The sequence below is a fragment of the Aristolochia californica genome, unplaced genomic scaffold, assembly GCF_029961685.1.
Source record: "Aristolochia californica isolate CCGP_79_NKW_82.1479 unplaced genomic scaffold, dmAriCali1.0.hap1 SCAF_16, whole genome shotgun sequence".
Taxonomy (NCBI): Eukaryota; Viridiplantae; Streptophyta; class Magnoliopsida; order Piperales; family Aristolochiaceae; genus Aristolochia; species Aristolochia californica.
The window spans coordinates 17,706,480-17,734,146 of record NW_027181837.1 but is presented as its reverse complement, the minus strand read 5'-3'; the positions used below and the strand labels follow the sequence as shown (position 1 = coordinate 17,734,146).

The 27,667-nt window shown below is 38.8% G+C and overlaps 2 protein-coding genes across 4 annotated transcripts; one reads left to right on the top strand and one right to left on the bottom strand.

The window, feature by feature from the left end:
* Nucleotides 1-7,033: 7,033 nt before the first annotated feature.
* Nucleotides 7,034-10,359, top strand: LOC137953192 (proline-rich receptor-like protein kinase PERK4). 2 transcript variants are annotated; one of them, XM_068800458.1, is made up of 8 exons: nucleotides 7,034-7,099; nucleotides 7,538-8,791; nucleotides 8,869-8,955; nucleotides 9,088-9,158; nucleotides 9,242-9,318; nucleotides 9,414-9,558; nucleotides 9,648-9,809; nucleotides 9,898-10,359. In XM_068800458.1, exons 2-8 carry the CDS (start codon nucleotides 7,624-7,626, stop codon nucleotides 10,171-10,173), a joined length of 1,986 nt encoding a protein of 661 aa, XP_068656559.1. In that variant the 5' UTR covers nucleotides 7,034-7,099; nucleotides 7,538-7,623; the 3' UTR covers nucleotides 10,174-10,359. The 2 variants fall into 2 exon arrangements, with proteins under 2 accessions (XP_068656559.1, XP_068656560.1); XM_068800459.1 differs by lacking the exon at nucleotides 7,034-7,099 and having other exon boundaries at nucleotides 7,490-8,791.
* Nucleotides 10,360-10,651: 292 nt separating this feature from the next.
* LOC137953174 (protein ESSENTIAL FOR POTEXVIRUS ACCUMULATION 1-like) lies at nucleotides 10,652-23,372 on the bottom strand. Of its 2 annotated transcripts, none has more exons than XM_068800431.1 (10): nucleotides 23,252-23,372; nucleotides 19,892-19,977; nucleotides 18,685-19,584; nucleotides 18,492-18,603; nucleotides 18,225-18,419; nucleotides 17,206-18,021; nucleotides 14,291-17,084; nucleotides 11,664-11,866; nucleotides 11,516-11,575; nucleotides 10,652-11,403 (listed from the first exon to the last, which is right to left on the bottom strand). In XM_068800431.1, exons 1-10 carry the CDS (start codon nucleotides 23,319-23,321, stop codon nucleotides 11,021-11,023), a joined length of 5,619 nt encoding a protein of 1,872 aa, XP_068656532.1. In that variant the 5' UTR covers nucleotides 23,322-23,372; the 3' UTR covers nucleotides 10,652-11,020. The 2 variants fall into 2 exon arrangements, with proteins under 2 accessions (XP_068656532.1, XP_068656533.1); XM_068800432.1 differs by having other exon boundaries at nucleotides 10,653-11,403; nucleotides 11,664-11,863.
* Nucleotides 23,373-27,667: the final 4,295 nt, after the last annotated feature.

The window sequence follows — 27,667 nt, the reverse complement described above, 5'->3', positions numbered from 1 at the left end:
GTCCCCATACATCTGAATGAATTAATGAAAATGGAGTGATACCTTTAAGTTCAGTTCGAGGAGAATTTGTTGTCCTCTGGTGTTTGCTCAATTGACAGGCTTAAAAATTGAAATTTGATAAAGTTTTTAAAGATGGAAATAAGTGTTAAAGGGATGTTGTTGATGGATGACCAAAGCAGTTGTGCCATAACCTTACATTTGTTTGAGAAGTGGCAATCACAATGATTGGAGGAAAGTTTAAATAATAAATGTCCCTCTGTTCATGTCCACCACCAATCACCTGCTTCGTTGTGAGATCCTAGAAAATACAAGAAGAACGTGAGAAGGTAATGGACCAATTAAACCATTTTGTTAATTAGCTAACAGATAACAAATTTAAGGAAAATTGAGGGACAAATAGGACATCACTATGCGGAAGAGATGGTGTAACAAAGGAGGATCCCTTCCCCAAAAATTTGGTTTGGGATTCGTCGACTATTATAACAAACTTGTTTGGTAGACATGGAGATAGGGAATGTAACAGACTCTTATTACCTGTATGATGCTCACAGGCCCCTGAGTCGATGATCTAGGATGAAGAGGAGGAAGTGGAAAAAATCATACCTGAAGCAGTGGTGGCAGCAATAATAGTTGAAGATGTTGGAGAAGATGGAGGGATACCATTGGAGTTTTCATCCTCTATAAAATTTCATAATCATCATCGGTGATAGTCTTCTGTTCTCTTTGTGACTCAGTTCGGTTTGCATTCTTCTCATTTTTAACTAAGACTTGGTTAGCAGTGACCCAGTCTGGTTTGCCATGAAGCATCCAACAAGTATCCACCATATGGTTCAGTCCACCACAATGAGTGCAGACCCGATTGTTTGACCTTAAAGAACCAGACCCATTTCTACCACCTTTTGCTCAACCTCCTCCATAATTTCTACCGCACCCACAGGTGGTAGAATATGTAGATGATACTTCAGTATGAGAGGTGGATGAAGGATCTGGTATCCGAAGTAATATTGCACTCATGTCATTGAATGATGGCAATGTGGAGGAGCCTAAGAGTTGGGTTTTGGCCACTTCAAAAAATGGCTTCATATTTGACAAGCAAATAGTAGCCGCTAAGGTGATCTGTTATTTTTCTTGAACTGATATATCGATGGAATAGGGTTGAGCAATTTTTCACTCCCGAATAAGCCCTTTAAACCCAGCCAAGTACTCATGCAAGTTCTCTCCTTATTTTTTATTAAACATGTTCTAAAACACATCATATAATTTCTATAAATTCTCAGTGTCAAGAGTACAACTTGGAACAAGAGTCTCATATCCGTTTTGGAGTCTCAAGGTGGACAACATAATTTGCCACATGTTCCTCCATGCTATTAATTAGCCAACTAATGACAAGTATGTCATCCTTGAACCATTTAATATATGAATTATCATCTTCATCTATGGGTGGATCTAGTTTAGTCAAATTTCCTAGGAGATCTCTAGTGATAAGGAATCTCTTAACCGACTGAGCCCAACTTAAGTAATTTGATAACCCTCTCAAGGGTATAGTGGAATCTTAAGGAAGTCACTTTTACCACTGATATTTATATATCATTCACCTATCACTAATGAATATCCAATGCACTATATCGACCAACCAATAATAGAAGAGAGGAAACCACACAAGCCAAACCAAGTCAATCAACAATTCAAACTAAGCCAAACCAAACCAAGGCCTTAATCATGCACATAATCATATAATATTGATTCCAAATCTTTTTGAATTAAGAATGAATTATAAAGGCAAGTGAAATCTCAAGGGATCTTGGAGAATTTAGAGGATTTTCATAAACAAGGAAATTTTCCTTCCATGTCACTTGCTCCGACTATCAATACAAGATCACAATTATTGACCTCCTTTCATTAAATGATTTAGGAAAGACATTTCATAGAACAATATAATATAGGAAGCCTTTAAATAGATAAATCACAACACTTTCTTTTCACCAACTTTCCTCTTGGCAATAAACTCTAGAACAAGGAAGTTCTCCTTCTATACAAAGTGCCCCAACTTTGTGATTAAATCACAACTTGATCTTACCTTTTCTCTTTGATTTTTTTAGGTAAGACAAACCAAAGGATAACACAACCAATGAAGGTAAAAAATCGTTCAAAAGACCAGCACCTTTTCCAAAAAAAAAATCATCCTTTGGGTAATCAAAAAACAACCTTCACAAAGCTCTTTTTAGAGAGTAAACATACAAACATCAACAAAAACTAATCTTGAATGAATTTAATCATGCTTTGATCATGATAATCCACATATATAGTAAGAGGACAATAAAATCTTTATCCAACATAGGTTTTTCTAGGAGAGAAAAATAAACTTCTATGCTTAAACCAAGCATTCAACATTCTCTTGCATGATTAAAAGAATATTGAGCATAAGAAATTTTGCATGAGATGGAACACTTATTTTTTATCCAGAGAAGAATCAACTAGCAAACATTTTTCCAAGATCAAGACATTATGAAAAACATCTCATGAAAGGTTAGAAAAAAACTTATATTTGCTTGTCGAGCCTTTGCTTCACCAACTAAACCACATGAAACTTGATAAAACTCACTTAAACACCACCTTAATGTCAGGACTCTAAACCCATTGCTCTAATACCATGTTGGATTTAAGATCTCACGAAAAGGTCCTCGACCAAGAGGGTGAGATAGGAGAGAAAGAAGAAGAAGAAGAGAAGAAAAGGAGAGGAAGAAGGAAGATACGAGAAAGGAGAGAGAGGGACGGCTAAGGAAATGGAGAAAGAGGGAAGGCAAAGGAGATGGAGAAAGAGAGAGGGTTTGAGAGAAAAATCTAATGACAAATTTGATAGAGAAAAATGGAGACTTAATGATCTACCTCATGCCTTTAGTCTCTATTTATTGTTGAGGAAAGAAGTTTACAATACTACAATGCCCTTAGGGCTACAACCTCTCAAATGAAAAACACATAAGTGGACATACATCATCTTCTTTAATTACACCCTTGATCGACAATGCCCTTTGTCCAATATACATCCCTCACTTGGCTAAATTCAGTCCCCTATCTATTAAATGTATCTTTTTAGGGTATTCACAGACTTAGAAAGGGTATATATGTTACCACCCCTAGTGAAAATAGTTGTTTGTCACTGCATATGTAACCTTTCTTGAGCAAAAACCATTTTACTCCAATAGTGCTCCACATGGTTTTTCCCCTTTATGTAGGGCTTCCCAAGCTTATGGTGCCCTTGGAGGATCCCCTCAACATCAACATAGACAATCCAGTTCATCCTCGACTCATTGGTTGATCATTCTCATGTAGACTCTATAAAACCTCCTAAGGTAAGTTCCCCTTGTTAGGAATTAGACTCCCTAATTCCAAACTAGCAAGAGCAAAAGTAATAATCGTAGAAGAAGGAAAAGCCAGCACAAAAAACACACAAGATTTATATATGTTCGCCTCAAGGTGAGACTACGTCCTGTTTTCCACTACTGCAATAATTCACTATGAAGATTAAATAGTTTATAAGAGAAATCACACACCTAAAAGTGTTTTTCTCTAACCTCTCACAACCGCAACTTATGATGATCCTTTGTATGATCAAACCCTAATAGCGGCACTCCAAATATAAAGAGAAAATTAGGGCAACTGTAATACAAGAGTAAAATTCTAAAACTACCCTTAGTGAAATTACAGTTAATATATCGTGGACCTAGCAGGGGCTCCGTCCCCCTTCCAATTCCCACGACAACCTTACCACGAAGATCGATCCGCGTAACGACTCAATGTAAGGCGTTGATTAAGCTGCACAACTTAACACCCCTCCTACCTCACCAGTTGTTTTTGGTCCTTGTTATGACACCAAGCCTATTGCACTTAGGAAATAACCGCAGTCTTGTGCTCACCCATCTATATCTCAGCGATATATAATTTTTTATCCACTCACCAATTATCTTTCACTTGTTACACATATCTTGCTTCTCTTTCTTTTACACCTTTATCCTGGGACTTTTCAAGACACTCTCAAATATCAAGGCCGGAGAGCAACAATGGAAGAAAAGATGGTATCTTTGTATGAGAATCAAACTTGGCATAAGTTAAATTCAATAAGCATTTATTATCTCTAGTCGGCAATTTTCAGTGATTTTAATATCAACTTGATGTAAAAAATATTTTTTTTGAATGGAGATATCAAAGAGGAGATTTATATGGATCAACCACTTGGTTTTGTAGTTGAGGGAGAGTTCATATGAAAATTACAAAAATCCATATATGAGGTTAAAAAGTCACCGTGAGCCTGGTTTAACAAATTTAGCCAAGCACTACTTCAATTTGGTTTTATTGGTTGTATGGTGGATCACTTTATGAAACATACTCACAAGGGGATTATTCTCTTAGTTATGTATGTTGATAACACTATTATCACAGGAAGCAACAATACAAGCATCACTTAGGTAAAAAAATATCTAAGTAGGGAATTCAAAACAAATGATTGGGACTCCTTAAATATTTCCTCTGAATTGAAATATTATAATCAAGATATAACATCATTTTGTCAGAGAGAAAATATGTGCCCGATCTCCTTAGAGAAACAAGAATGATGGGATGTCGCCTTGTATACACTCCCATAGACTCTAATGCAAAATTATGCGTTAGTTTTTTATAAGATGTTGTCGTGGGTAAATATCAAATGCTAGTAGGAAAATTGATATACTTTACTGTGACTAGACCAGATATTTCTTTTATAGTAAGTGTGGTTAGAAAATTTATGCACAAACCTCAGAGCTCTCACTCACAAACTCTTAAATAGATCTTGTGATATTTAAAGAGATCTCCTAGTCAAAGACTTCTATATAAATGCCATGGGTACATCAATGTTAAAATCTTTGTAGATTAATTGGGGAAAATCCAGTAACTTGGAAAGCCAAGAAGTAAAATATTGTTGCAAGATCTAGTGCAGAGGCAAAATACAAAACTATGACACATGTAATGAGTGAACTAATTTGGATCAATTCTCTCCTCTCAGAATTGGGATTTAGAAAATAAATTTCAATGAAACTCCAATATGATAATCAAGGTACTATCCATATTACCTCTAATCCAATCTTTTACGGAATTCCCCTAGGCCGTACTTTCCATAAATTTCAATGAAGCTCCATTATGATAATCAAGCTTGCCCCAAGGAATTCCCTTGAGGTCGTACTTGGTCCACCTTATTTGTTAAGTTTTACGGTTTCACCGTTACAGTCTCCCCTAGATTTTTATTAAATCTTTGTTTTCCTCTAGTATTTTTCACCACTTCAAAGCAATGCCTAGACCACTACCTACATTGAATAGGAGTGTGTCCAACATCTAGCATGAGCCAAGTCATTTTACTCACCCAAGAGGTATTTTTCTTGACCTATCTTTAAATTGTGAGTTGCCTCTTTTTCATGCCCTTAAATTGGGCCTTTTTCTACCTTTGAAATTGAGTTGATTTTATAATTTTCAGACAATGACCATTTTGACTGGTATATGGAGTTTTGTCGTATGACTATGAGTGATTTTCTTCTACCATATTGTTTTGTCAAAGTTGGGTTTCTGTGTCTTTTTTATCCCCAACTTAAGGGAAAAAAGTAGAAGAAATACAAAGAAAGAGGTATTTTATTTTATGTGACAAGAATAATCAAGTAAGAAGGAGAACAAAAGATGAAGATTTTGTATCTCTTAAGAATTATTTCAACGATAGAAGATTTAAGACTAATAATCTCTTTCCTTGCAAGCTGAAGCTATAAACTCCGACTTGAGGGGGAGTATCGAAGAGTAATTATGGAAAACTCTTACATGACTCTCATAAGAAGAAATCTCAAAGAAAGAGAATTAATATAGTGGAGTCTAACAAGAGTCTTTTGGGAGGAAGTCATGCATACGTGTTCTATTTAGATGAGTTTTAGTTATTTTAGTCTTCTATTTATCTTACATTTGTTTAATTATTCTAGGACTTATCTATAGGAGTTAGATTTTGGTGTAACTAGGACATAGGTAATTTAATTATGATGAGATTATACTTATTTTTTCTATTATAAATAGAGGCTCATTGTACTCAATTAATAATCACTTAGTGAATTAATTTTCTTCTCCTAAAATTCAACAAGTTTAGGATTAGGGTATATAGGGTTTAGGTTTTACGGTTAAGGTTATAATTAGGGTTTGGGTTTGAGTTTAAGCATAGGGTTTCTAGGATGTGAGTTTACAATTTAGGGTTTAAGTTTAGGTTTAGTGTTAGGGTTAAGGTTGAAAGTTTAGGTTTAGGGTTACGGTTTGGGTTATGGAATCCTATAAATCCATCATAATTCTCATTTGGACCTTATGGAAAAAAAAATTAAAACACATAAAAAATTACTCTAAAGTTAAATTTGTTAAAGTGCCTTAGAAAGGTAACAGGTATAAAGTACAAGCTCTCTTCCCATCCGATTGAGATGTCTCACATATTGGTTAAAATGTTTTGAATTTTCAAAGAGGGAGAATCGCTTGAGTCCTAGACATTACCAAGCTTTACATGAGTTATCATGGCCAAGACAAAATACATTTTAGCTAAAAGTCCACTGGCCCTTGGTTCACACACTTTTGGGCATTAAAATGTTGTCAAAATAAAAGATTATCAATTGGAAGAGATAGTTAAATGAGTAATAAATCAATCTTACTTCAAATGCTTCTTCTAATGTGACATATGTGACAAAAGACTGCAACTTCTATGTGACCACTTAGAGACATATGACATGATGTATTTGGGATTACATCCTATTGCCTAAACATGTAGCAATAAGGGATCCGAGAAGATCGCGTTAGAATAGGTAAAACAAGAAACCAACCACCCATGCAAAGGTAAACCAGGGGTCGCGGAGACTCATGCCAGGGCTCTCCTTCCCTGCTTTTCTGCTCCCATGAACCAAATATGGCAAAAGAGAATATGGGGAGAGAGACAGAGAGGAAAGATTGGAGGAGAACGAGATCCCAACAAAAAAAGAAAAAGAAAAAAAAGGGAAACAAATTATGAAACAGTCTATACCCTCCTCCCCTCTCTGAGAAGCCTGCCCTGTTCTTAAAGGAGGTTGGTTTATTTCTCTCTCTTCCTCAAACAGCTTCTTTTTTAATAGTTTGTTCTTTTTATTTGTTTTGCATTTGAAGATGGGTTCTGTAACATCTGTTTGTGAGATGCACTTGTCTGTATGAGAGCAAGGAACTGGAATGAAACTCTGAATTTTGATTCAATAATTCAATTGTGTGTCTTGGGAATATCAAAATATAAAAGTTACCAGGGGTTTGTGATTTTCTTTGTTTCATGAATAAAATGATTGATTTTGCTAGAAAATGGTGGGTGGATTGGTTTCAGAGCTAGAGGCAGAGAAATTATGAAAATGAAAATGGGTTCCTCTGCGTTCTTAAGATTATCTGCAAATATTTCTCTGTGAGATTTCGTGAAGAGATTGTGGTTGATTTGATGTTGTTTGGCTTTGTTGGTGATCATGCATATTCTGGAAATTTGCAGTGGTTCAGACAGAAGGCTTCTCATAGACGAGCAGTTGAAGGAGGGGGGGAGTTTCTTCCGGCGAGCTCCGAACTTAATCTCATCCAATGGCTTCGACCCCCGAGGCTGCTCCATCGACGGATACTCCATCCCCGCCAACTCTTTCGCCGCCTGCAGCTCCACCTCCATCGTCACCACCGCCTCCTCCGCCCGAGAAGGAATCATCTCCACCCTCAGAAGAAACGCCTGCACCTCCATCGCCATCCCCTCCGCCGCCAGCAAAATCGACACCCTCCCCCCCTCCACCTCCGTCCGATGACGGTGACGACACACCTCCTCCAAATGACGATGGCGGTTCTTCTTCAAACTCTCCGCCCTCTCCTGCAAATGACGACGGCGGTTCTTCTTCAAACTCTCCGCCCTCTCCTCCAAATGACTGGGCGGTTCCGCCTCCCAAGACATCGTCAACACCGTCTTCTCCCGAAAGAGCATTGTCGCCGCCGCATCATTCAAGATCACATACACCGTCCTCACAATCCGGAAGTGACCATTCACCCTCCCCCGACTCCCATGAGGTGAATCTGCCTCTTATCATTGGACTTACTGCGGGCGCAGGACTCTTTTTGATTGTGATGATCATTCTGATCTCCTGCTGCTGCTGCAAAAAGAAGAAGCGGCAGCACGACAACATGAGCTACTACGTGAATTCACGCAATCATAAAGCTGGAAGCGAGTACTATCCCAGCGGCCAACACTCCAACTGGCAGTCAGCGGGGCAGCCGCCGCCGGCAGACCACATGATGAAGGTTCCTCCACCTCCGGGTTCGATGGGGCCCCCGTCAGGAGGGGGGTGGCACCCACCTCCGTCACCACAGATGATGCACAGCAGCGACATGAGCTCCAATTTCTCGGGGCCGCATGGGCCACCGCTGCCGCCGCCTTCCCCGAGCATCTCGCTGGGATTCAACAAGAGTACCTTTACCTACGAGGAACTGGCGGCAGCCACGGCCAACTTTTCCCAGGCCAACCTCCTCGGCCAAGGTGGGTTCGGTTACGTGTACAAAGGATACCTCCCGAACGGCAAGGAGGTTGCGGTGAAGCAACTCAAATCAGGGAGCGGGCAAGGGGAGAGAGAGTTTCAGGCGGAGGTCGAGATCATCAGCCGTGTTCACCACCGCTACCTTGTATCTCTGGTTGGGTACTGCATCGCCGGCAGCCAGCGGATGTTGGTCTATGAATTTGTTCCCAACAAAACCCTCGAGGACCATCTCCACGGTAAAGAACTGTTAACTATCTTCCTTTCATCATTCATCAGACAGAAAGTTGGCTAACCATCATTTTCTGAGTTGCAGGGAAGGATCGTCCAGTCATCGATTTTCCGACCAGACTTAAGATTGCCCTGGGCTCAGCCAAAGGACTTGCATACCTTCACGAAGATTGTATGCGACCTGCAGATCTTAATGATTTGTTCACCTGCTTCTGCGCAAACCCAGAATTCATTCCTATGCATCAGTGTTTGCGGAAGACAGAGAGAATATTTAATCTGATTTCGTATTGTTTTATGCTTTCAGGTCATCCTCGTATCATTCACAGAGATATCAAAACAGCCAACATCTTGCTGGATTACAACTGTGAAGCTCAGGTGAATACACTTCCGCCCATATACAGAAAAGAAATTATCTGATAGAAATTGTTTTTTAATTTGTTGATGGAGAACTCAATCAGGTGGCCGATTTCGGACTGGCTAAGCTATCATCAGACAACCATACTCATGTTTCCACGCGGGTAATGGGAACCTTTGGGTGAGTCCCAAATGATGAATTTTTGGAAAATATTCATGCTGCAAATTAATCGGTAACAGGTTTGAGAAAAGAAAAAAAAAAAATTTTTGATTCAGGTATTTGGCTCCTGAGTATGCATCGAGTGGGAAGCTAACCGAGAAATCTGACGTCTTCTCTTACGGTGTAATGCTGCTGGAACTCATAACCGGACGACGGCCAGTGGACACAACAAATGTTATGGAAGACAGCTTGGTAGAATGGGTTAGTAATTTTAAACCCAGAAACCGATTCAATATTCTCCAGTTCTGTTCATCTCTTCCTCACCTTCCTCATTACTGTCCCATCAACAGGCAAGACCTATTCTTCAACAAGCCTTGAACGATGGCAACTACGACGAACTGATAGACCCACGACTGGAAAACAACTACAACCCCAGCGAGATGATGCGTATGATCGCCTGTGCCGCAGCGAGTGTTCGGCACTCTGCAAAGAGGCGCCCCAAGATGAGCCAGGTAGCTCCATTACAGACTTGAACCTCCACCTCTTTAGAAACGAAAACAAGATCAGTCGATAATAATACGTAACGAACCCATGAAACAGATCGTGAGGGCACTGGAAGGAGACGTCTCGATGGAGGACTTGAACGAAGGAGTGAGACCCGGACAGAGCTCCATGTTCAGCTCCGGTAGCTCAGACTACGATACAACCTCATACAACGCCGACCTGAAGAAGATGAGAAAGATGGCTCTGGGGAGCGGGTTGGGTGACAGCAGCATGTACAGCGGACCCACGAGCGAGTACGGGCAGAACCCCTCCAGCTCCAGTACTAGCAGCGGAGGGAACTCCAGAGAAATCGATCGGCGGTACAACTTGTAGTCCTCTTCCAGATATCATCTCTTCCACTGTCTTTCATCAGTTTCAGAGAAATCTTCCTGTTACTTGAGAAACCTATCTTTCTCCACTTGTACTTGTTTTCTCGTCAGGATTGGTAAGTGAAGTGGAAATTGGACTTAAAATGTTTGTTTCATTTATGGGTTTGTATTTACTATCTTTATCTTCTTATATATGGAGGCAAAACTAGGTATCTATCTATATTTGTAAGTAGTTCTGGCTTCTGGCTTGTTCTTCTTCTGTCCTTTACCTTCTGATCTGATTATCCTTTTCCTTCTCATCTGAATCTGATTATCATCTGAATCTGATTATGCAAGTCACTGAAAGCTGGAGGTTGATCCAATACCAAAAATCATTTAGTGCGAATGATCAACAACAATCACAATAATACAATCAACAATTATCACAGACGTCCAGTCATGATCAAGAAATAACCATTTCACATGTTTCACACCTAATAGCTTTTCATATTGGATCAATCATGCGCGAAGACTGATATTATCCATCCTTATGTCCAAATGCCAAAACAATCATCCAAATGTACTAGTTGAAGTTCTGTTTAAGATTAGATCAATCACAAATGATAAAAGCCAATTAAATTGGAATAACAAGAAACAACAACCCCATTCATTTCTTTTCCTGGATTGACGCCCTTATGCTTCACTTATAAATAATCAAAGCCAAAGGAAAATCAATACCAAATTGAAAAAAATTCCACAACCGCTTTGAGCTGATAACTCAATCCTGCTTCTCCATAAAAAGAGGGGGGAAGACTACTGGAACATTTACAGATGGTTCACGTAAATGTATATACAATCCACCTCCAAACCTGCTAATCTTCAATGTTTTGAATCTCACCCTTCATAATACGGTTACTAACGACATTAAACCCTAAAACAGAGGGACTCACCTTCTTCCCTTTCTTAGCCTTTTTCTTCCCTCCTTCCTTGGCAGGTCCATCAAGAGAGGCTTCTGGGTCATAATCACCATTGTCCTTACTGTCAGTATGTACATGGTCAGCTTCAAATCCAGATTCTCTACGATCAGTCCGAGCTTGAAAGGCAATATCGATCACATCAGCTGATAACAGTTCTTTGTAGTTGAGGAACTTGTCGATGAACTCATGGTTTGGATCTAATGAGCCAAGGTTCTCAATAAGAGTCGTCCTAGCTTCTGAAGTAGATTGCTTCAAGCAGAACTCCAGAATGCTTGTATCTGATAAGAAAATTATGCACACAAAAGTACGATAAGTATTGAAAGAGTAATGGAAAAATGCCAGGACTAAACAGCACTTTAGAATATGAGCTAGGAAAAGTTGAAAAAATACCCTTCGTCCCAGTTAGCCTGACAGATTCGCTCTCACACCACTCTCTGAAGCCTGTTGCTTCTAGAAAAGGAAAATAGGAATTACAGCAGATGAGTAAAACATTTTTAACAAAATTAAATAAAGCAGGTCAAGAGAATGGCTGCATTACCAGCATGCTTGGTTGCAGCATCTCTCCTTCCCTTAGAGGAGGCTGAAGCAAAAGCAGGTGAAGATGAGAGGGAGTGTTCAGCCTGCTTGCTTCCAACAGAGGACTTCTGCCGACTCAAGGACCCTCCCCCGTAAGATCCTTTTGATAATGTGGCTTTTGACCCCCAATTATTGACATTGGAGAGGGAAGGAAAATCGGACCTGCTTAGAGACAAGAAGAAACCTCAGTCAAATGAAAACTCACAGAAAGATAGAGTCAAATCCTTCACATGTAAAGAAATATATCAATTTTTTAAAATGAAAATAAATTTTCATTTTAAAAAAAATTGAAAATAAATTTATCTATTTAACAGAAAGGGGGGCATAAAGCCTTAGCTCAAGTCCGGCAAACATTTGTATGCACCCAAACTTCAGCCCAACCACCACTCATTGCACCCAATTCTCACCCATTCTAAAACTACAATATTTAGAGTAGTGGCATCTTCAACATCATATATAACAATGCCATTACTACAATTTTTTCCATTTGTAAACAGGGAAAGAATAGAGTAGACAATTTCACTACATTTCAGATCAGGAACAGAACTGTCATAGCACAAGAATTGTTCTTTTTTCTGCCAAATTACTCCAAGAAGAAAGATTGGTAATAGAACAAAGGATATAGAAAGATGGATAGATGTGTATGTGTGTGTGTGTGTGTGTGTGTGTGTGTGTGTGTGTGTGAGAGAGAGAGAGAGAGAGAAAGAGAGAGATTTGAAGTACTTCTAGCTTGAACAGACAAGAAAGTTTAAAAATGAAAGATAAAAAATGGACTGTACGAAATTTAAGCCTTACATCTAAATCTAATTGCCAAATCAGAAAGCAGATGCCGCAATAAAAAACAGAGATCCTTAGATCGATGAAAAAACCCACACAACAATCTGACTTTCGTTCAGACCCAAACTCTGGGTCATATTAGGACATATGAAATTTAAGCAATCATATTTGCAAATATGGTATCTGAGAAGGTCAGACTCAGGAATTAGCCCTGAAAAATATAAGCAAAGAGAATGGGTTTAAGATGACCAGAGCAGTAAGAGAAGATTGTATATGAAATCAGAAGGTAATCTCTGGCCTTTCAACTATAACTCAAAAGTCTGTTGAGGAAAAAATCAAATTAACAGCAATTGAGAGAACTGGAATAGCTAATTATCTCTTACATGTAGACTGATGTACCTCCAAAAAACAGCCATGCTGTTATTTATCTCTAAAGATTTCAAGTAATGTGGCAAAAAATTTGTTGCAATCAACCATTATTTAAGAGCCCAAATTATTAAGGCATGGGAGGTAATCAAATCAAAGTACATCAAATCTGACACTGAATGACATGTTAACCAATGAGCAACACCTTAACATAGATCAAAGACAAACTAAAAGTTGTTCAGTTCACGAATCCAGTGAGAGATTCAAACTATCATCTATTCATAAGTTGAATTTCAATAATGAAATGCACATGTTTACAAGCACATACTAACTAACCAAGGAAGTTTGTTCCAAGACAAATGAACCAATCCACTGACTTTCACAGTTTCAAGCCAAGAAGATACTCTCCAACATTTTTATGAGCATTTATCTGCCATATACTTAAAGTTATACGTAGTTTTTTTTTTTCCAGAAGAGCAAGAAAGGGGAATTCATTAAGGAAACCCAAAAAACCACAGAAATACAAGAAGGTAATCAATCAATACAAAACAAAGCAAAGGACAAAGGACAAAAGTAAAAACAAAAAACGTAAGTGAAAGGGAGTTCCTGAAACTGGCAGGCAACTCCCTCTCTCACTAACTATCCACTCTTCCATTGGCACCCGTGAGGACATGCTGCCATCTAAAGAGTCTAGATCTCGCAATATATATATCAACTTAAATAACCTTCATTTGTGTCCAATAATTATATCAAAAAATTTAATTTGAGTCTCACTACAAATGGAAAATAAATCAAGCAACAGCGAAGTACATCAATATCAAAGCAATTACTATTTTCTTCATAAGAATACTTTTTGTATTTTTTTTATGAAAAAAAATTATGAATACTACTACCTTTTGCATTTAGATTCTTCTTTTTTGGTCCAATTACTTAAATACTTCATAAATGTCTTAACATCCACTGTACACGAATAAATGCAGCTAGCAGAACTTTAGCCCGTAAATGCAAACCATCTGAAAAGGCTAAAGTGATAACCACATAACGCTGGACCATGACAATCAAAGAAACATGATCAAATGAGATGTTACTTTTCTCTGCATTACACATATTCTTCTTCATTTTCAGCCAACTGGTTTGAGCACAAGGATTTTGTCCCAAAAACCCATTACAAAATCTAATCAAACTTTTCACGAAAACTCCAAATCAAAATCTTGTATCCTTTTTTTTGTTTTTTTTTTAGGGTGTATAGTTAGGAATAAACGTACAGGTGCAAGATTAAAAGAAGCTCCTCCGAGTATTGCTACAGAACTTTTCAGATTCATGGACCAACCAAAGACATTAATATAAGAAGACCCACAAGCAGCTCTATAAGAGAAGCCAAGTGTTGAATAAGAAGAACAGAACCACGGCAGGTGCAACATGAACATAAATGGTATAACAACTTACTGTTTGACATCTTGCTTTGGTTGATCAAGAGGGCCCCAAAATAGATCATCATCAAAGTTTGATTTAGATTGAGAAGAAACATGAATAGGAGATGCAGCTCCTTTGGATGGTGAAGATCCAGAGAGCTGCCATGAAGAACCACTTGCACGTGCTGACCGGTTTGACTGAGCCTTCGCTGTAGGTGTTGGCACAGGCACTGGCACTGGCACTGGCACTTGCTGTTGCACAGACAGGATCTTTTGCTCCTGTTGCCTCTGGATGTCTCTCAATGATGTGGGCTTAGGAAGTCTTCCTGCATCAGTTGACCATGCAGGAGCTGGTGGCGTGTTAACCTGATCTCCTCCCTTCCAAAGAACAAAATCTCCCAAAGAAGCACCTGATGGAGGAGCTAGAAAAGCTTCCTTTTCTTGCACTACCTGACGGGAACTTTTCCCTTTCTCCACAAGATTCGGCCCAATGGATAGATCCGTAGAAGAAACAGGAGAAGAAGAAGCCTTACGTCCTACATTCTTACTCTTGCCTGCCTTTTTTCGGCTCTTTTTAGTATCCTTTGCTTCTACAAAATCATTGTCAACAGGGGTTGAAACCTCCACCTGGGAGGTTAGAGCTGTTACTGGAGGTATAACAGAGGCCTCCTCAGTTTGTTCATTTGTCTTTGCTAGGACTTCTTCTGCCAACAAGTCATGCAACTGGCTCTTCTTGCTCTTCATGTTAGTAGTTTCAGAGGTTCTTAAGTTTCCTACATCTTGATGAATATCTCTAGTATTGCTATGCTCTGAGCTTGCAACTATTCCAGACCAGGGGGGTTGTGACAAAATGGAAGAGTTAAATGAAGGAAGAGTCTCAGAAGCAGACAGCTCTGCCTGTACCCTTCTTTGTTCCTCCTGTTGAATTTCTAAAAGTGACTTGGGCTTGAATCCAGGAGCAGCTTTCCACGCCCGCTGTATTGAAGATGCTGGGAAGTTGTTTTGTAAACCAGATTCAAGTTCTCTTGGTTCAGGCTTCCCTTCAGCAGAATAACCTTTGGAAAATGAATTATGTACTTTCTGGGAATTTGGAGCTTCTAAATCAAACCCATCAGTTATGGAATTTGCCTTCCCCATTGAAGATGGTGCAAAAATGGTTTCTGCCGTTTCAACATTAATCTCGGACTTTGCAACCAGATCTGCCCTCTCTGCTCCAAATTCAAGTTTCAAGGGCTGAATAGAAGTTGTCTTTGATGCTCCCTTGCCCTGATCAATAGAAGATTGTACTTTTGAATTCTTGGCCTTTCTGGATTTCTTCTCTGAAGTTTTCTTTACCTCAGACCTTTTTCCTTCCTTAACCACAGAAACCTCAGCTTGAGTTTGTTCTTTTTGTCCCTGTGATTCTTCATCAGTACCTCCCAAAGTTATATGTTTGAATTTTTGAGATGTATGCAAGTCGCTCATTGAATTACCAGCAGAAGATACAGAAACAGCTACACTCAGGTTCTCTTCTTCCATACCTTTAGAGACACTACCAGGAACAGTTTCAAGAACATCTATACCATGCTGAGATACAAGCTTATGAAAACCTGACTCACTGACATGTGAGGCTGCAGCATGTTGTTGTACAGAGTGCACTTCACAGGCAGGCAACGTTTCCACAGCCTTAGGCAAGGCACTCTCCTCAGCCATGACTGGTGCTAACAACCTCCCAGCGTGATCCTCACTTTTCTGAGGAAGAGAGGTAGCATCCCAACCTTTTGGAGCAGCAGTGTTATCAGAGTCAACACTATAGCCAGCATCCTGGGGCACCTGGGAAGTTAAATGCACAAAGCCAGACTTCTGTCCATCTTGCAAATCACGGGCAGACTCATGAACATGATTATCACAAGACAAAGGGTTTTGTGGCATCTGTGAGTTAATCTGGAATGCCTCATGAGACTGCAGGACCCCAAGATGATCCAATGGAGAAGAATTTCCTAAAGACCCATAAGTTGCTTCACTAAAACACGAAGAAGACTGCCCAAGAACCTGAGCCAGCAAATGCTGCTGTTGCTGATGTAGCAATAGCTGCTGCTGCTGCTGTTGCTGCTTCAGAAGCAAGAGCTTATCCAGATATGAGAGTTGGGATGGAACAGGTGCCTGGGAATGCAGCTGAAGCTGAGATAACATATACTGTTGCTGCAAAAGATTAATCATTTGAGGATCCTGAGAAATACTTGAAGGAAGTAGCTTCTCTGGTGGCAACACGCCAGAAGGGTGGTCTAAATGTTGCTGATTAAGCATATGAGGTAAAGATTGGGGAGGAGGATGTTGCTGTTGTTGTGGCAGCATCTGTGATGAGATACCATACCCTTCTGGGGAAATAAAATGTTGATTATGATGATGCATCTCCACCTTATTGTGTGAAATATCCATGCCACCACTCTTAATTGGATTACTGCCAACCTGGACAACATTACTCAGAGATCTAACATCAGGGAAATTTCCCCAAGCAGAAGTGCCATTATTAATAGCATCGGAAGACTTATCGGATGCTGCCTGTAGTATAGATGTCAAATCCACATTTTGAGCCACTGGAATCTGATGAGAACTCTGTGCCAAGGAAGGCAACAGTTTTGAAAGTGGAGAAGGTGAATCTGGGCGAATTTCTGTTTTTGATGCTGCTGCAGGAGCATCTCTACCAGGATAAAATGATAGGGGATTAGGCAAAGATCTTTGGCATTCCAAAGAGAGTCGCTGGGCGAAAAGGAAACTTAGATCAGTCCCACTCTCCCCCTTGACTGATGGCAAAGCAGCTGGACTGCTTCCAACATAGCCCTGAGTGCCTACCAATGAGAAAATAAAAAAACCAATAAAAAATGAAAGACAAATTGAGACCCAGAAAAATAAGAAGAAGACCAGCACTTGGTAATTAAATTGAAAGAAATAGCACCCACAGCCACATACCTTCATTAAAAGAAAAATTTTCTAATGAACCAGTCGTACTGCCAGTAGACATCAGTGACTCCAAAAATCTATTCTCTGCCCCAGACACTGACTCATGTCGACTCCTTTGCTCACCTTTCATAACATCATTCTCACTTATAACAGAAGGAAGCTTTCCAAGGCTACTAAACTGAGCCTTCATCGATGCCTCAATGACACTGTCGCTATGCTTAGGTGCACCAAATCCTGGAGGAGGCCTTGCTTTCATCCGCAAATGGGGCATAACATCACCAAGTAATGAGAAAGGTATGTCGGCAGAAGCAGTGACCACACGAACTTGCAAATCTATACCAAAATATCCTGCCTCAAACCATCCAATCAGATCACTCCCAGTAAATGGGCCTTGAATTTCTCCTTGTGGATCTTTATAGTAATATGAGAGGTCCTCTGGAGGTTGTGACAAACCCCTCCTAACAAGCATAGCTTTATCCCTTGCAACAAAAGAGTCCTTTCGACCCAACAAGACTTTTGCTTCCTTGTCTACATCCACTCCAGATAACTGTCTTTTGATATCTACTTGCCGACCCATATCCACATTGAAACCTTCAGATACATGCCAGTTTCGTTCGTCTTTGCAGAAAGCTGGAGATACAGCAGTGATATTCTCCCAGTCTACATCAGACATTCTTGATCTGACTTCAGCAGAACAGTCTCTTAAGTCATGCGATGGCCCATGTGACCGATCTATCATTGACTGTGGTCTCCATGGACTGTTTGAATGTGCAACAGACTTTTCCAGCATGCTCACTTCTCTTAAAGCTGCTGCCTCATCAGCACCTGTGTGAGTCAAATATAAGTATAGCATCATCTAGACAAAAGGTAACAAAGCATGAAGCAAATTTTTAATGATGGATATGAATGCTCCATGACAAGATACAAGGAAGATGTGAAGATGTTAGTGGCTTGAATTGGAAAAAAGTGGACAACCCCAAGGAGAATATATACGATTATCACGTATCAATGGCACACGACAGCAGTACCTTCGATACTAGATTTACTATCTTGGTACGGATGAAGGCTATGAAGCATTTCCAACTTTGAATCACCAAGTAAGTGTGGATGCTTCTCATTCAGTGGACTTCCTGAGTGACCCAAATGTTCACCTTTTGCCTGGTAAAGGTAAACACTTTCATCTTTCGCATCATCCACAGATGATGATAAATCTTCTCTGCTACCTGTATACAGATAAGCCAGTCAAACAAGATTTCAGCACAACAGAAAATTGACATCTTAAGAAAGTGCAATACCAAATTTGACTCGTCTCATTTCTGTAGAACTTCGCCCAACAGAGCCATCTTTTGACACCTGCGGAGCACCACTACTTACAATATCACCTTGGTCAATTCCCCTCAGAATAGCCTGTCCAAGCAATAATTTGTTAAAAGGTAAACTATGTAGAAGAAGCTCACAATTTAAGGGGAGGCTCAGTTGCCATTTTACCAATTCCTCTGGAGAAGGGGCAGAAAGTGCCAGTGGCTCCAATGGATCTGCCTGGGTTAGAAAAGAGACTTCCACAAACCCTTCTAACAGTTTCTTATATGTTGCCAAATCAGTCATCCGATATACATCAAGCATCTTAGTTCTACTATAGTTTAAAGTGGAATGGTCTCCATATGATCCTTCCAACTTATCTAAGGCAGCACCACTATTGGTTTTAACCCTTCCACGACTAGCAGAAAAGGTTGAACCAACATTCTCCCCTCGACCCCTACCATAGCTAAACATGGTTGGTTGTTTGTTCGAAGCCACAGACTGATGATGGGATGGATCTCCAGCCCTCCCTCGACTTTGAGTAATGTTTGAACGCCACGGCCTGGTGAAATGGTCTGCTTCCCTGTCCATGTCCTTCCCATGATTAATTGAAGGAGCCATAACTTTGTCACGGGACCCCTCACCATCTCTGCTAGTGTCCAACCACTTCTCCCGCCAACTTTCAGACTCCTTGTCATCTGGACCCCACCGTGTGTTCCACTTGCTCTCTCGCCGCTGCTCATAACCAATTTCTCTGTTACCTGAATCAGACCAGCGATCTGGCATGGAACGGCGAGCTTCTCCAGCATGCCTACTCAAGGAATTGTCAATCCAGCGGTCCATCTTGCGGCTAGTATCACCACCAACTTCCTTCTCTCCCTCTCCTCTCCAACGGTCTCTGCGGATACCAGAATTTGTATCTCTTTCTTCATCACGCCAGCGGTCTCGACGTGCAGCTTCAGCATCAATCAAGGAGGGCCTGAAAACGTCATGTTTCTTCTCTACATCATGACTATCATCTCCATTTCCTGATGCCTTAACTAAATCGGAGCAATTGCTGGCATTGGGATAAGACCTGAAATGAGAATCCTGAAAAGCAGTCACGCAGCACATGAGAAATTACAGGAAAAAGCAACATATTTTTTTAGCGATTTACAGTACATTCATGTAACAAACCACCATCACATTAAATATAATCATTTTTCTTCAGAAGTGAACATCAAAGCCTCTACATGTGGCATGATAACACGGACATCTAAAAGATGCTGATGTTATGCATAAAAACCAGAAATTATGTGAATATCAAAAGAGTATTCAAAATGATAACCACATACTCAATCTAAAGAAATACATGGCAGAACCAAAGAACATGAAGTGCACATTATAAACTTTTTACCCCAATAACAGCTCCATGCTTATCTCCAGGCTTTGGCAGGAGCCATTGTGGTGAAAGAGGGACAGAATTATCAGATCCTTGAATATCTGAAAAATCGTATTAGAAAAAGAGAAAATCATAATTACATCCGTGAAGAGTGTGGCAAGCTCATAAAATGCTCACTATCAAGCTAGCTCAAACTCAAGAAAGCAGCACAGTTATTTTTTCTTTAACAAAAATGGCAGCACAGTTACCATTAAAAGCACAATTTGATCGTTTTGAACATAATAATGTGAATCACCAGGACGTTGGTAACTCCATGCAATGCAACGACATGAGGTCATTGGCATCTACATGCAGGGCATTTAAGAAATCCACAATGAAAAACCCAGAACAAGCCTAAGTGATATAACCAGACATGGTACATGGTACATTCAAAAGCTCAATGAGTCGAACTTCCATCACCACCAAACACTACCAGTGACATGCCTAATACCAGAAAAGACAAATTAATCTCCTTCTCATTCACCAAAGTGGTGTACCCAAAAACCAATCAAGGTGGACATTGTGATAATCAGAGGTACACGCCAAACTTCCCTGCTTCCTTTACCACGAAACCAGTGAAGCCAATATGATAACTAGTATCGATCCAGCTGACTCAGATTGACCTAGGTCAGCTCTAGAATAGTTTCAGTTTAGTTTTAGGGCTGATTAGACAAATACATCTACAGTCAATCCAATCTCCACTCCAATTCCTAGGGGATAGCTACATGACTAAATGGAATAATGCACAAGATCCTTTAAAAAAAAGATGATGATGAAAACTGACAGTAATACATGCAAAGCTTCTTCTTCACAAAGTTGTTTTCAAGTGAATTGACTGGTGGAATACTTTTTTCCAGTGAACTGACTGGTAGCATAATTTTTCAAGGGAATTGATCAGTAGCTACTTTTCCAAGGGAATTGATTTGTAGCTACTTTTCCAAGGGAATTGACTAGTACCATACTTTTCCTAAGATTTACAAAGGTCAATAAAAGGAATATAATTGGTTGTATCAAACAAATATTGTTAAGGAATAATCCCACATGGATTAGTGAGTACAAAAATCTTGAGTTTATTAGTTGGGAAAGAGGTTTCCTAAGTTGACTCGTCATTTTGGGATAGGGCCTTGGACCCAATTTAACATGGTATCAGAGCAAATACTCATATGTGGACCTACACCTAAAAACTATCTACTTGTAGAGCCACAAAAGAGGGCCTACACCTAAAAACTATCCACTTGGAGAGCCACAAAAGAGGGCCTACACCTAAATTGCCTACTCCTAAATTATCCACTTGTAGAGCCACAAAAGATGGTTTACAAGTGAGGGGGAGTGTTAAAGAATAGTCCCACATGGATTAGTGAGTACAAAGATCTTGAGTTTATTAGTTGGGAAAGAGGTTTCCTAAGTTGACTAGTCATTTTGGGATAGGGCCTTGGACCCAATTTAACAAATACCTTTTCAACAAATTACCACATATCAACACTTCACAAGAGTGTTATAGCCTAAAGACTGCAATCTACATAAATGCAAAAGTAGAACCAAGATTAGCAAACCTAAGGCCGTTTGGTCTAGTGGTATTTTGTTTACATCATTAGGTGTGTTAGGTCGCGAGTTCGAATCGCGCCACGCCCCTCTCAAAAAAAAAAAAAAAAAAGAACCGAGATTAGCAAGAGTAAATCCATCCAATCCCCAATACTGGATTTGCAACTGCAAACCACTCCACATATTTGACAAATAGACATGTCCTGAAACCCAATTACTTCTTCCCTTTCACATAAAAAAGAATACTCACCAGCAAAAAATAAAATAAAATAAAAAATGCAATGGCTTCAACAGTATATTCGGAATAAAACTTAAGTAGCAAGGAAAAAGCAACAACTGCTCAAGGTTTGAAATGACCATTTTCCCTTACTTCAAAATGACTTGCTTGACATATAAGATACTGAGAAATACAAGAATCCAACTTCCAGAAGATCTTCAAACTTATAAGCATAATTATGCCAGTGACAAGCTGCTAGAAAGACATAGCATTATAATGAATTTAGGAGGAACCAACATTAAAAAAGGCCAGGAAAGTACATCAGATTTAAGAACAAAGTTTTGCCAAAACATTCTTCAAAAAAATAGACAAAGCAATAAATAGGGAAAGAGAAAACTACATAAAAATTGGCCAAGCTAAAGTACCTAGAATTTAACATGGCTTGCCACTAGGTAAAAATATTGCTATGTTATGATCAAATATTTATATCATTTTCAAAATGGCAATCAGTACCTTTAAGACCCAAAAGTGCAAAAGCACAACATTTCAACTCTCTGTTCCATCTCATTACTCAGTTTTCATCACATTCATTCAGCTGAATTTTGGTGGCGCAACAACATTGATGGTCATAGCATAAACAACAAGTCCTAGTTAACTAAGAGAGTCATTTCATGTTTAACTTTTAGATACTAGTACTCTGCCAGAGAGAAAAGAATTGATTGATAGTTATTTGGGGTGGCATAGCCATTAAAACCAAAATATATTTGGTAACTCACCATAACAAAAAGGAAACGAGATAGCAAAAATTCCTAAGTTGCTACAGTAAAAATACTCAATGAGAACGTGCAGGAGGCTAAATTAAATAAAAAGGCGCTTACATGAAGGAGAACAGTCTCCAGCAATGTTATCCTCCGTTATTGAAAATTTACAAAAGATAACTATATTAACATATTTCAAAAAAAAACTATATTAACATGACCAAACATTTTTCCTTTCTGTCAAAAATAAGGGAAAGAAAAACCAATTATAAAGAAGATTATAAAGGAATGAACACTAGGAACAGAGAGCGGGAGACGACAATAATAATTAAAAAAAAAAAAAACACCTAGAAACGCAACGACAAAAAAAGAATAAAAAAGTGAGTTTTGATATGATTGCATGCCGACAACATAACGAACTTTAGCGCAGCTTAAAAAAAAAACAAAAAAAAAGTGAAACGAAATAGGCTCCAAGTATGCGTTTCCTCAATCGATCACCTTCAAACCCGTCAGTGACAATACCAACCAGTCACTCCCAAACAAGCGAAAAATAATCCGACCTCCAAAAGACCAATCAATAACGACCAAATTCCGGAAAGGAAACAAAAAGAGAAGCAGACCCTCGAACCGCGAAGTTTCAGCAATGCCCACTCTAAAACCTTCGCAACCGGTAAACTCCGCACTTCTTTCTCTCAAAGGAACAAACCAAACAGCAATGCAAAAATCCCACCACTAACCACAACTCCCCGTGAACTAACGAAATAGAACAGCGTACTTGACCAGGTGCAAACAAGAAATACGAATTTGGAGGCACAGTACCTTTGGCGATCTCGTGAGGCACCTTGACCGAAACGGAGTTCCGAGATTCGGCATTGGTTCTTTCGGCCATGGCGGATCCTTGTGAGTTAAGAAACCCTTTTCTGTCTCTAGCTGCTCGAACGTAAAGAAAGCGAGGGGGAGGCGGGGGAAATTAAAGTTAGGGGCAAGTAAAGATAAAAGCAGGGACAAAGGACTTGTATCACCGCAGGCGCAAGTTAGATCACTCAAGTGGAAGTAGACACGCATATAACTACGGGTACGAATACGTATCGCTTTCGTATTGTTGGGTGGACGGAATTCTACAAAGATGCGCCGGGGAGAAAGCCAATACTCTTAACCCTAATGGTTCTTTATGCTATGGAGTAACTACCATTAGATTTAGTGTCAAAAGAGAGGGAAGTTGGTGGTGCCCCTTCATGTGGTCTCTCATGTGACCATGACCTGGTTGATAGAGTCAAGCTAGTCAATTAACTAATTAAATCGATAACCGACTTGGTTAATTAGGTTTTTACCCAATGTTTTTGTCTACATAGTGTTTTTAAGCGATACGAGAGTTGGTTTATCAAAATAACTTTGACTTGTCGATCCAGTCTAGAGAGGGGTCTAGACCGGTAACAGATAAAATGGGTAAACTAATTCCAATACCTAGTCCATTTAATTTATACTTGTGTTTATTGTTCATTTTTGGGCTAAGATGGAAAACTATATGGGTAAATAATCGAAAAACAATATATTCTTATAAAAGTGTTATAAAAATTAAAATATTTTTCTCCAAACTTTTATAAAAGAAAATTGTGAAAAGGGTGTGTGGCCTTCCGAATGCATGATGAGCCAATGGAGGAAGCTCCAACCCTCTTTTCTTTTCTTTCTAGTCAGTCACATGAGGGAGGTAGGAAGGACTTACTTGGTTGCTATCCTTTTTGCTTATTGATTTTTTATGGAAGATAAAACTCGAAGTATAATGGCATGATGTAAATTATCTTTAATTTTTGTCCTTTTTTCTCCCTCATTAGAGTAAAGGGTATTGATGTAATTATTAAAATATTTTTTGTTATAAACACATAATACAAATGAGGCGGAGGATTAGGTACGTCACTTAACTTAATCTTCCTTCCCTCTTTCTCTCTCACTCTCTTGGTCGAACACTCTTTCTCCCTTTCTCCTTATTCCATTCATTCATCTCTCTCTCTCTCTCTCTCTCTCTCTCTCTCTCTTTCGTTACTCTCTTCTCCCTTTATTTGATCCGTTTGCTATAAACATCATGTGATCTTAAATCTAACATGGTATCAAAACATTAGGTTTAAGATACCAAAATTATGGTGTTGGTTAATAAAGCTTTTCATTAATCTTCTTGGTGGAATTGAAACGTTGAACAACGAATTTATCTTGATTCTTTTTGGCTCATAAAAGATAAGTTTTCTCCATTTTTTTTTTTAGATGATTGTTGGTGTATATCTTGGGAAGCTAGATGATTATTGAGCATGTTTTGTACAGAAAAAAAAGTTAAGACTATCATATCTTATATGCTAGCTTCAGTCTAGTGTTTTTCGACGTATTCGTCCATGCTATCTCCAAAAAAATGGATCACTTTTCATATTGATACTATTTGTGGAATTATGGTTATTGTTTATTAAATGAGATTGTTTATTTCATTATTGGTTTCTTGATTTTATGATAAAAAAAAAAACTATGCTTACATGCGTGCGTTGAAAGTCCTTAAGATTGAAGTAGATTTCATGTTGTTGTTGTTGATGTCATGGTTCAAAGTTTTTTGAACTCGTGAAGACACCATGAATTGTTGCAAGAAATTTGTTTTGTCAAAGAAGATACATGCTAGTTTTTTTCTCACATTGGAAGTCTTCCACGTTGAGATTGATTTATGGATTTACTTACCTAAAGATTCGAGGAAAAAAAAAAGGAAAGTAAAGGTTGGAGTTGAATGATACTTGGCGCCAAGGTCATAGAAAGAAAGTTCATTATTTGGAAGATTCTCTAAGCTGATTGAGAACTTTTGAGATTTTGGTATAATCTCACTTACCTTATTCTATATTCCCCACCTTAAATAATTAAGGCAATAAGGGAAGTCAAATATTGTGATTACTTCGTACAAGTACCTATATCCAAAAGAAAGTTTCCTTTTTATTGAAAGAGGTTGATTTTGAACATGATTTGATTTTTTTTCTTGATTAAGAAAGACATAAGATTTATTTAAATTATGTGGGCACACACATGAAGTAATTAACTCCTTAATTTAGTGCATGTTTGAGGTTTGTTAAGCCTCGGTTGGTGAAGTCTCTCTCCCTTGGCTTATGTATTGCATATAGTGTATAGTTTACTTGGTACTTGATGACTGAAGATTACATGACAAGTAAAGTGAATTTTCTCAATATTACCACTATACCCTTGAGAGGGTTGTCTAATTATCTAAGTTGGCCTCAGGCGATTAAAAGGTTTTTTTTATCACTCGGGACCTTTTAGGACATTTAACCAAACCAACTCCACCCGTTGATGGAGAAGATAGCTCTTATATTAAATGGTTAAAAATAATACTTTGGTGATTAGTTGGTTAATAAACAACACGGAGGAACATGTGGCAAATAATATTAATCACCTTGAGACCACGAGGCAGATATGGGACACCTATGCCAAGTTGTACTCTAATACTGAGAATTTATAGAAGTTATATGACATGTTTCAAAATATGTTTAATACAAAACGAGGGGAGAATCTGCATGAGTACTTGGATCAATTTAGAGGACTGATTCAAGAGTGAAAATTTGCTCAACCCTTCTCCACTGACATCTTGTTTCAAGAAAAACAGTGGGAGACCTTGGTAGGTGCTATTTGTTTGGCCAATATCAAGTCATATCTATAGGTGGCCAAATCACAACTTCTCAGCTCCTCAACGCTTCCATTTTTTTATGATATAAGTGTCACACTACTTCGGATACCAAACCCCTCTTCCACCCCTTAGACTGAGGTATCCTCTATTATGTACTCAGGTAACATGGTTAAAAATTCTACTAATAGAGGGCAAGGTAGGAATTAGAGGGGAGATAGGGGAAGAGGTGGTAGAGCTGGTTATGGTCCTTCGAGGGTTGATAACCGGGTGTACACTACTATGGTGGATTGAATCATTTAGTGGATACTTGTTGGATACTTCATGGCAAGTTAGACTGGGTTACTTCCAATTAGGCCTCGGTTAATAACATACAAAAGAATGAAAAAAACCGAGTTGCATAAAGGTAAGAAAACTGTCTCAGATGATGATTTTGAATTATTACAGATGATGAAGACTTTGATGGTATCTACTTCTACATCTTTTACTACTGTTGTTGCCACCACTGTCTCAGGTATGATCTCTATCACATCTTCCCCTTTATCTTGGATCATTGACTAAGGGCCTCTGAGCATCTTACAGGTAATAAGTCTTTGACATTCTATGTCCCCATAATTACCAAACACGTTTGTTACCATAGCATATGGATTTCAAACCAAAGTCCTTGGGAATGGATTCTCCTCTACTACACCCACACTCTACCTTATTGATGTCTTATTTGTTCCTCAATTCCCGTTAAAATTGTTATCTGCTAGTCAATTAACAAAAAAGTTAAATTGTTTAATCACTTTCTCACTTTCTTCTTATGTGTTTTAGGATCTAACAGCAAAACAGGTGATTGGTTAAACCCATGAAAAGGGGCCTCTATTACTTGGACTTACCTCTAGTGACTGCAGTCTCTACTTCTCAAATAGAAGCACAGTTATGGCACAACAGATTCCGACATCAGTCAACTTCATCAATTTAGTACCTATTTCCTTTTTTGAAATCTTCGTCTGGCTTGAATTGTGAAGTATGTTAGTTGAACAAATACCAGAGGACTGCATATTCTCCTTGAGCTGAACTTAAATGTGTTGTTCCATTTTCATTGATTCATTCAGATATATGGGGACCATTGAGTGTCTTGAATATCTCTGTAGTTAAGTATTTTGTTACATTTTTTTATGATTTTACTAGTAGTTACATAGCTATTTTTATTCAAATATAGGTCTGAAATTCTTTCCATTTTAAAATCATTTCATGCCATGGTCTTAACACAATTAAGAGAATTTTATGTCAAAGTAACAAGATAAAAGTACTTCGTTTTGATAATGCCAAATAATACCTATAAAGAGAATTTCAATCATTTTGTAAGGATAACGACATTTATCCATAAGACCTCATGTGTTATCAAAATCGATTTGGTTGTTGACCTAATGATGGGGACTGATTTAAGTAGGTTTGATTGTTGATTAAATTGTGATGACACTATCAGTTCACTAGGTAAATTGGCAAACTTGGTCGAGTCAACTGGATTTCATGTCTTGCCCAAGTATTTTTGACTCGCAACCCACCCAAGGGATTGAGTCCAATTGACC

Excerpts from the sequence above, each read along its gene's own strand:
- LOC137953192 (XM_068800458.1), top strand. The coding sequence starts at position 7,624 with ATGGCTTCGACCCCCGAGGCTGCTCCATCGACGGATACTCCATCCCCG. Across the intron at positions 9,319-9,413 it reads CGGGTAATGGGAACCTTTGG|GTATTTGGCTCCTGAGTATG; the intron begins GTGAGTCCCAAA and ends TTTTTGATTCAG. Across the intron at positions 9,810-9,897 it reads GGCGCCCCAAGATGAGCCAG|ATCGTGAGGGCACTGGAAGG; the intron begins GTAGCTCCATTA and ends CCCATGAAACAG.
- LOC137953174 (XM_068800431.1), bottom strand. The coding sequence starts at position 23,321 with ATGGCCGAAAGAACCAATGCCGAATCTCGGAACTCCGTTTCGGTCAAG. Across the intron at positions 17,085-17,205 it reads AAATTTTTCTTTTAATGAAG|GCACTCAGGGCTATGTTGGA; the intron begins GTATGTGGCTGT and ends TCTCATTGGTAG. Across the intron at positions 11,404-11,515 it reads CAGGCTAACTGGGACGAAGG|ATACAAGCATTCTGGAGTTC; the intron begins GTATTTTTTCAA and ends TTTTCTTATCAG.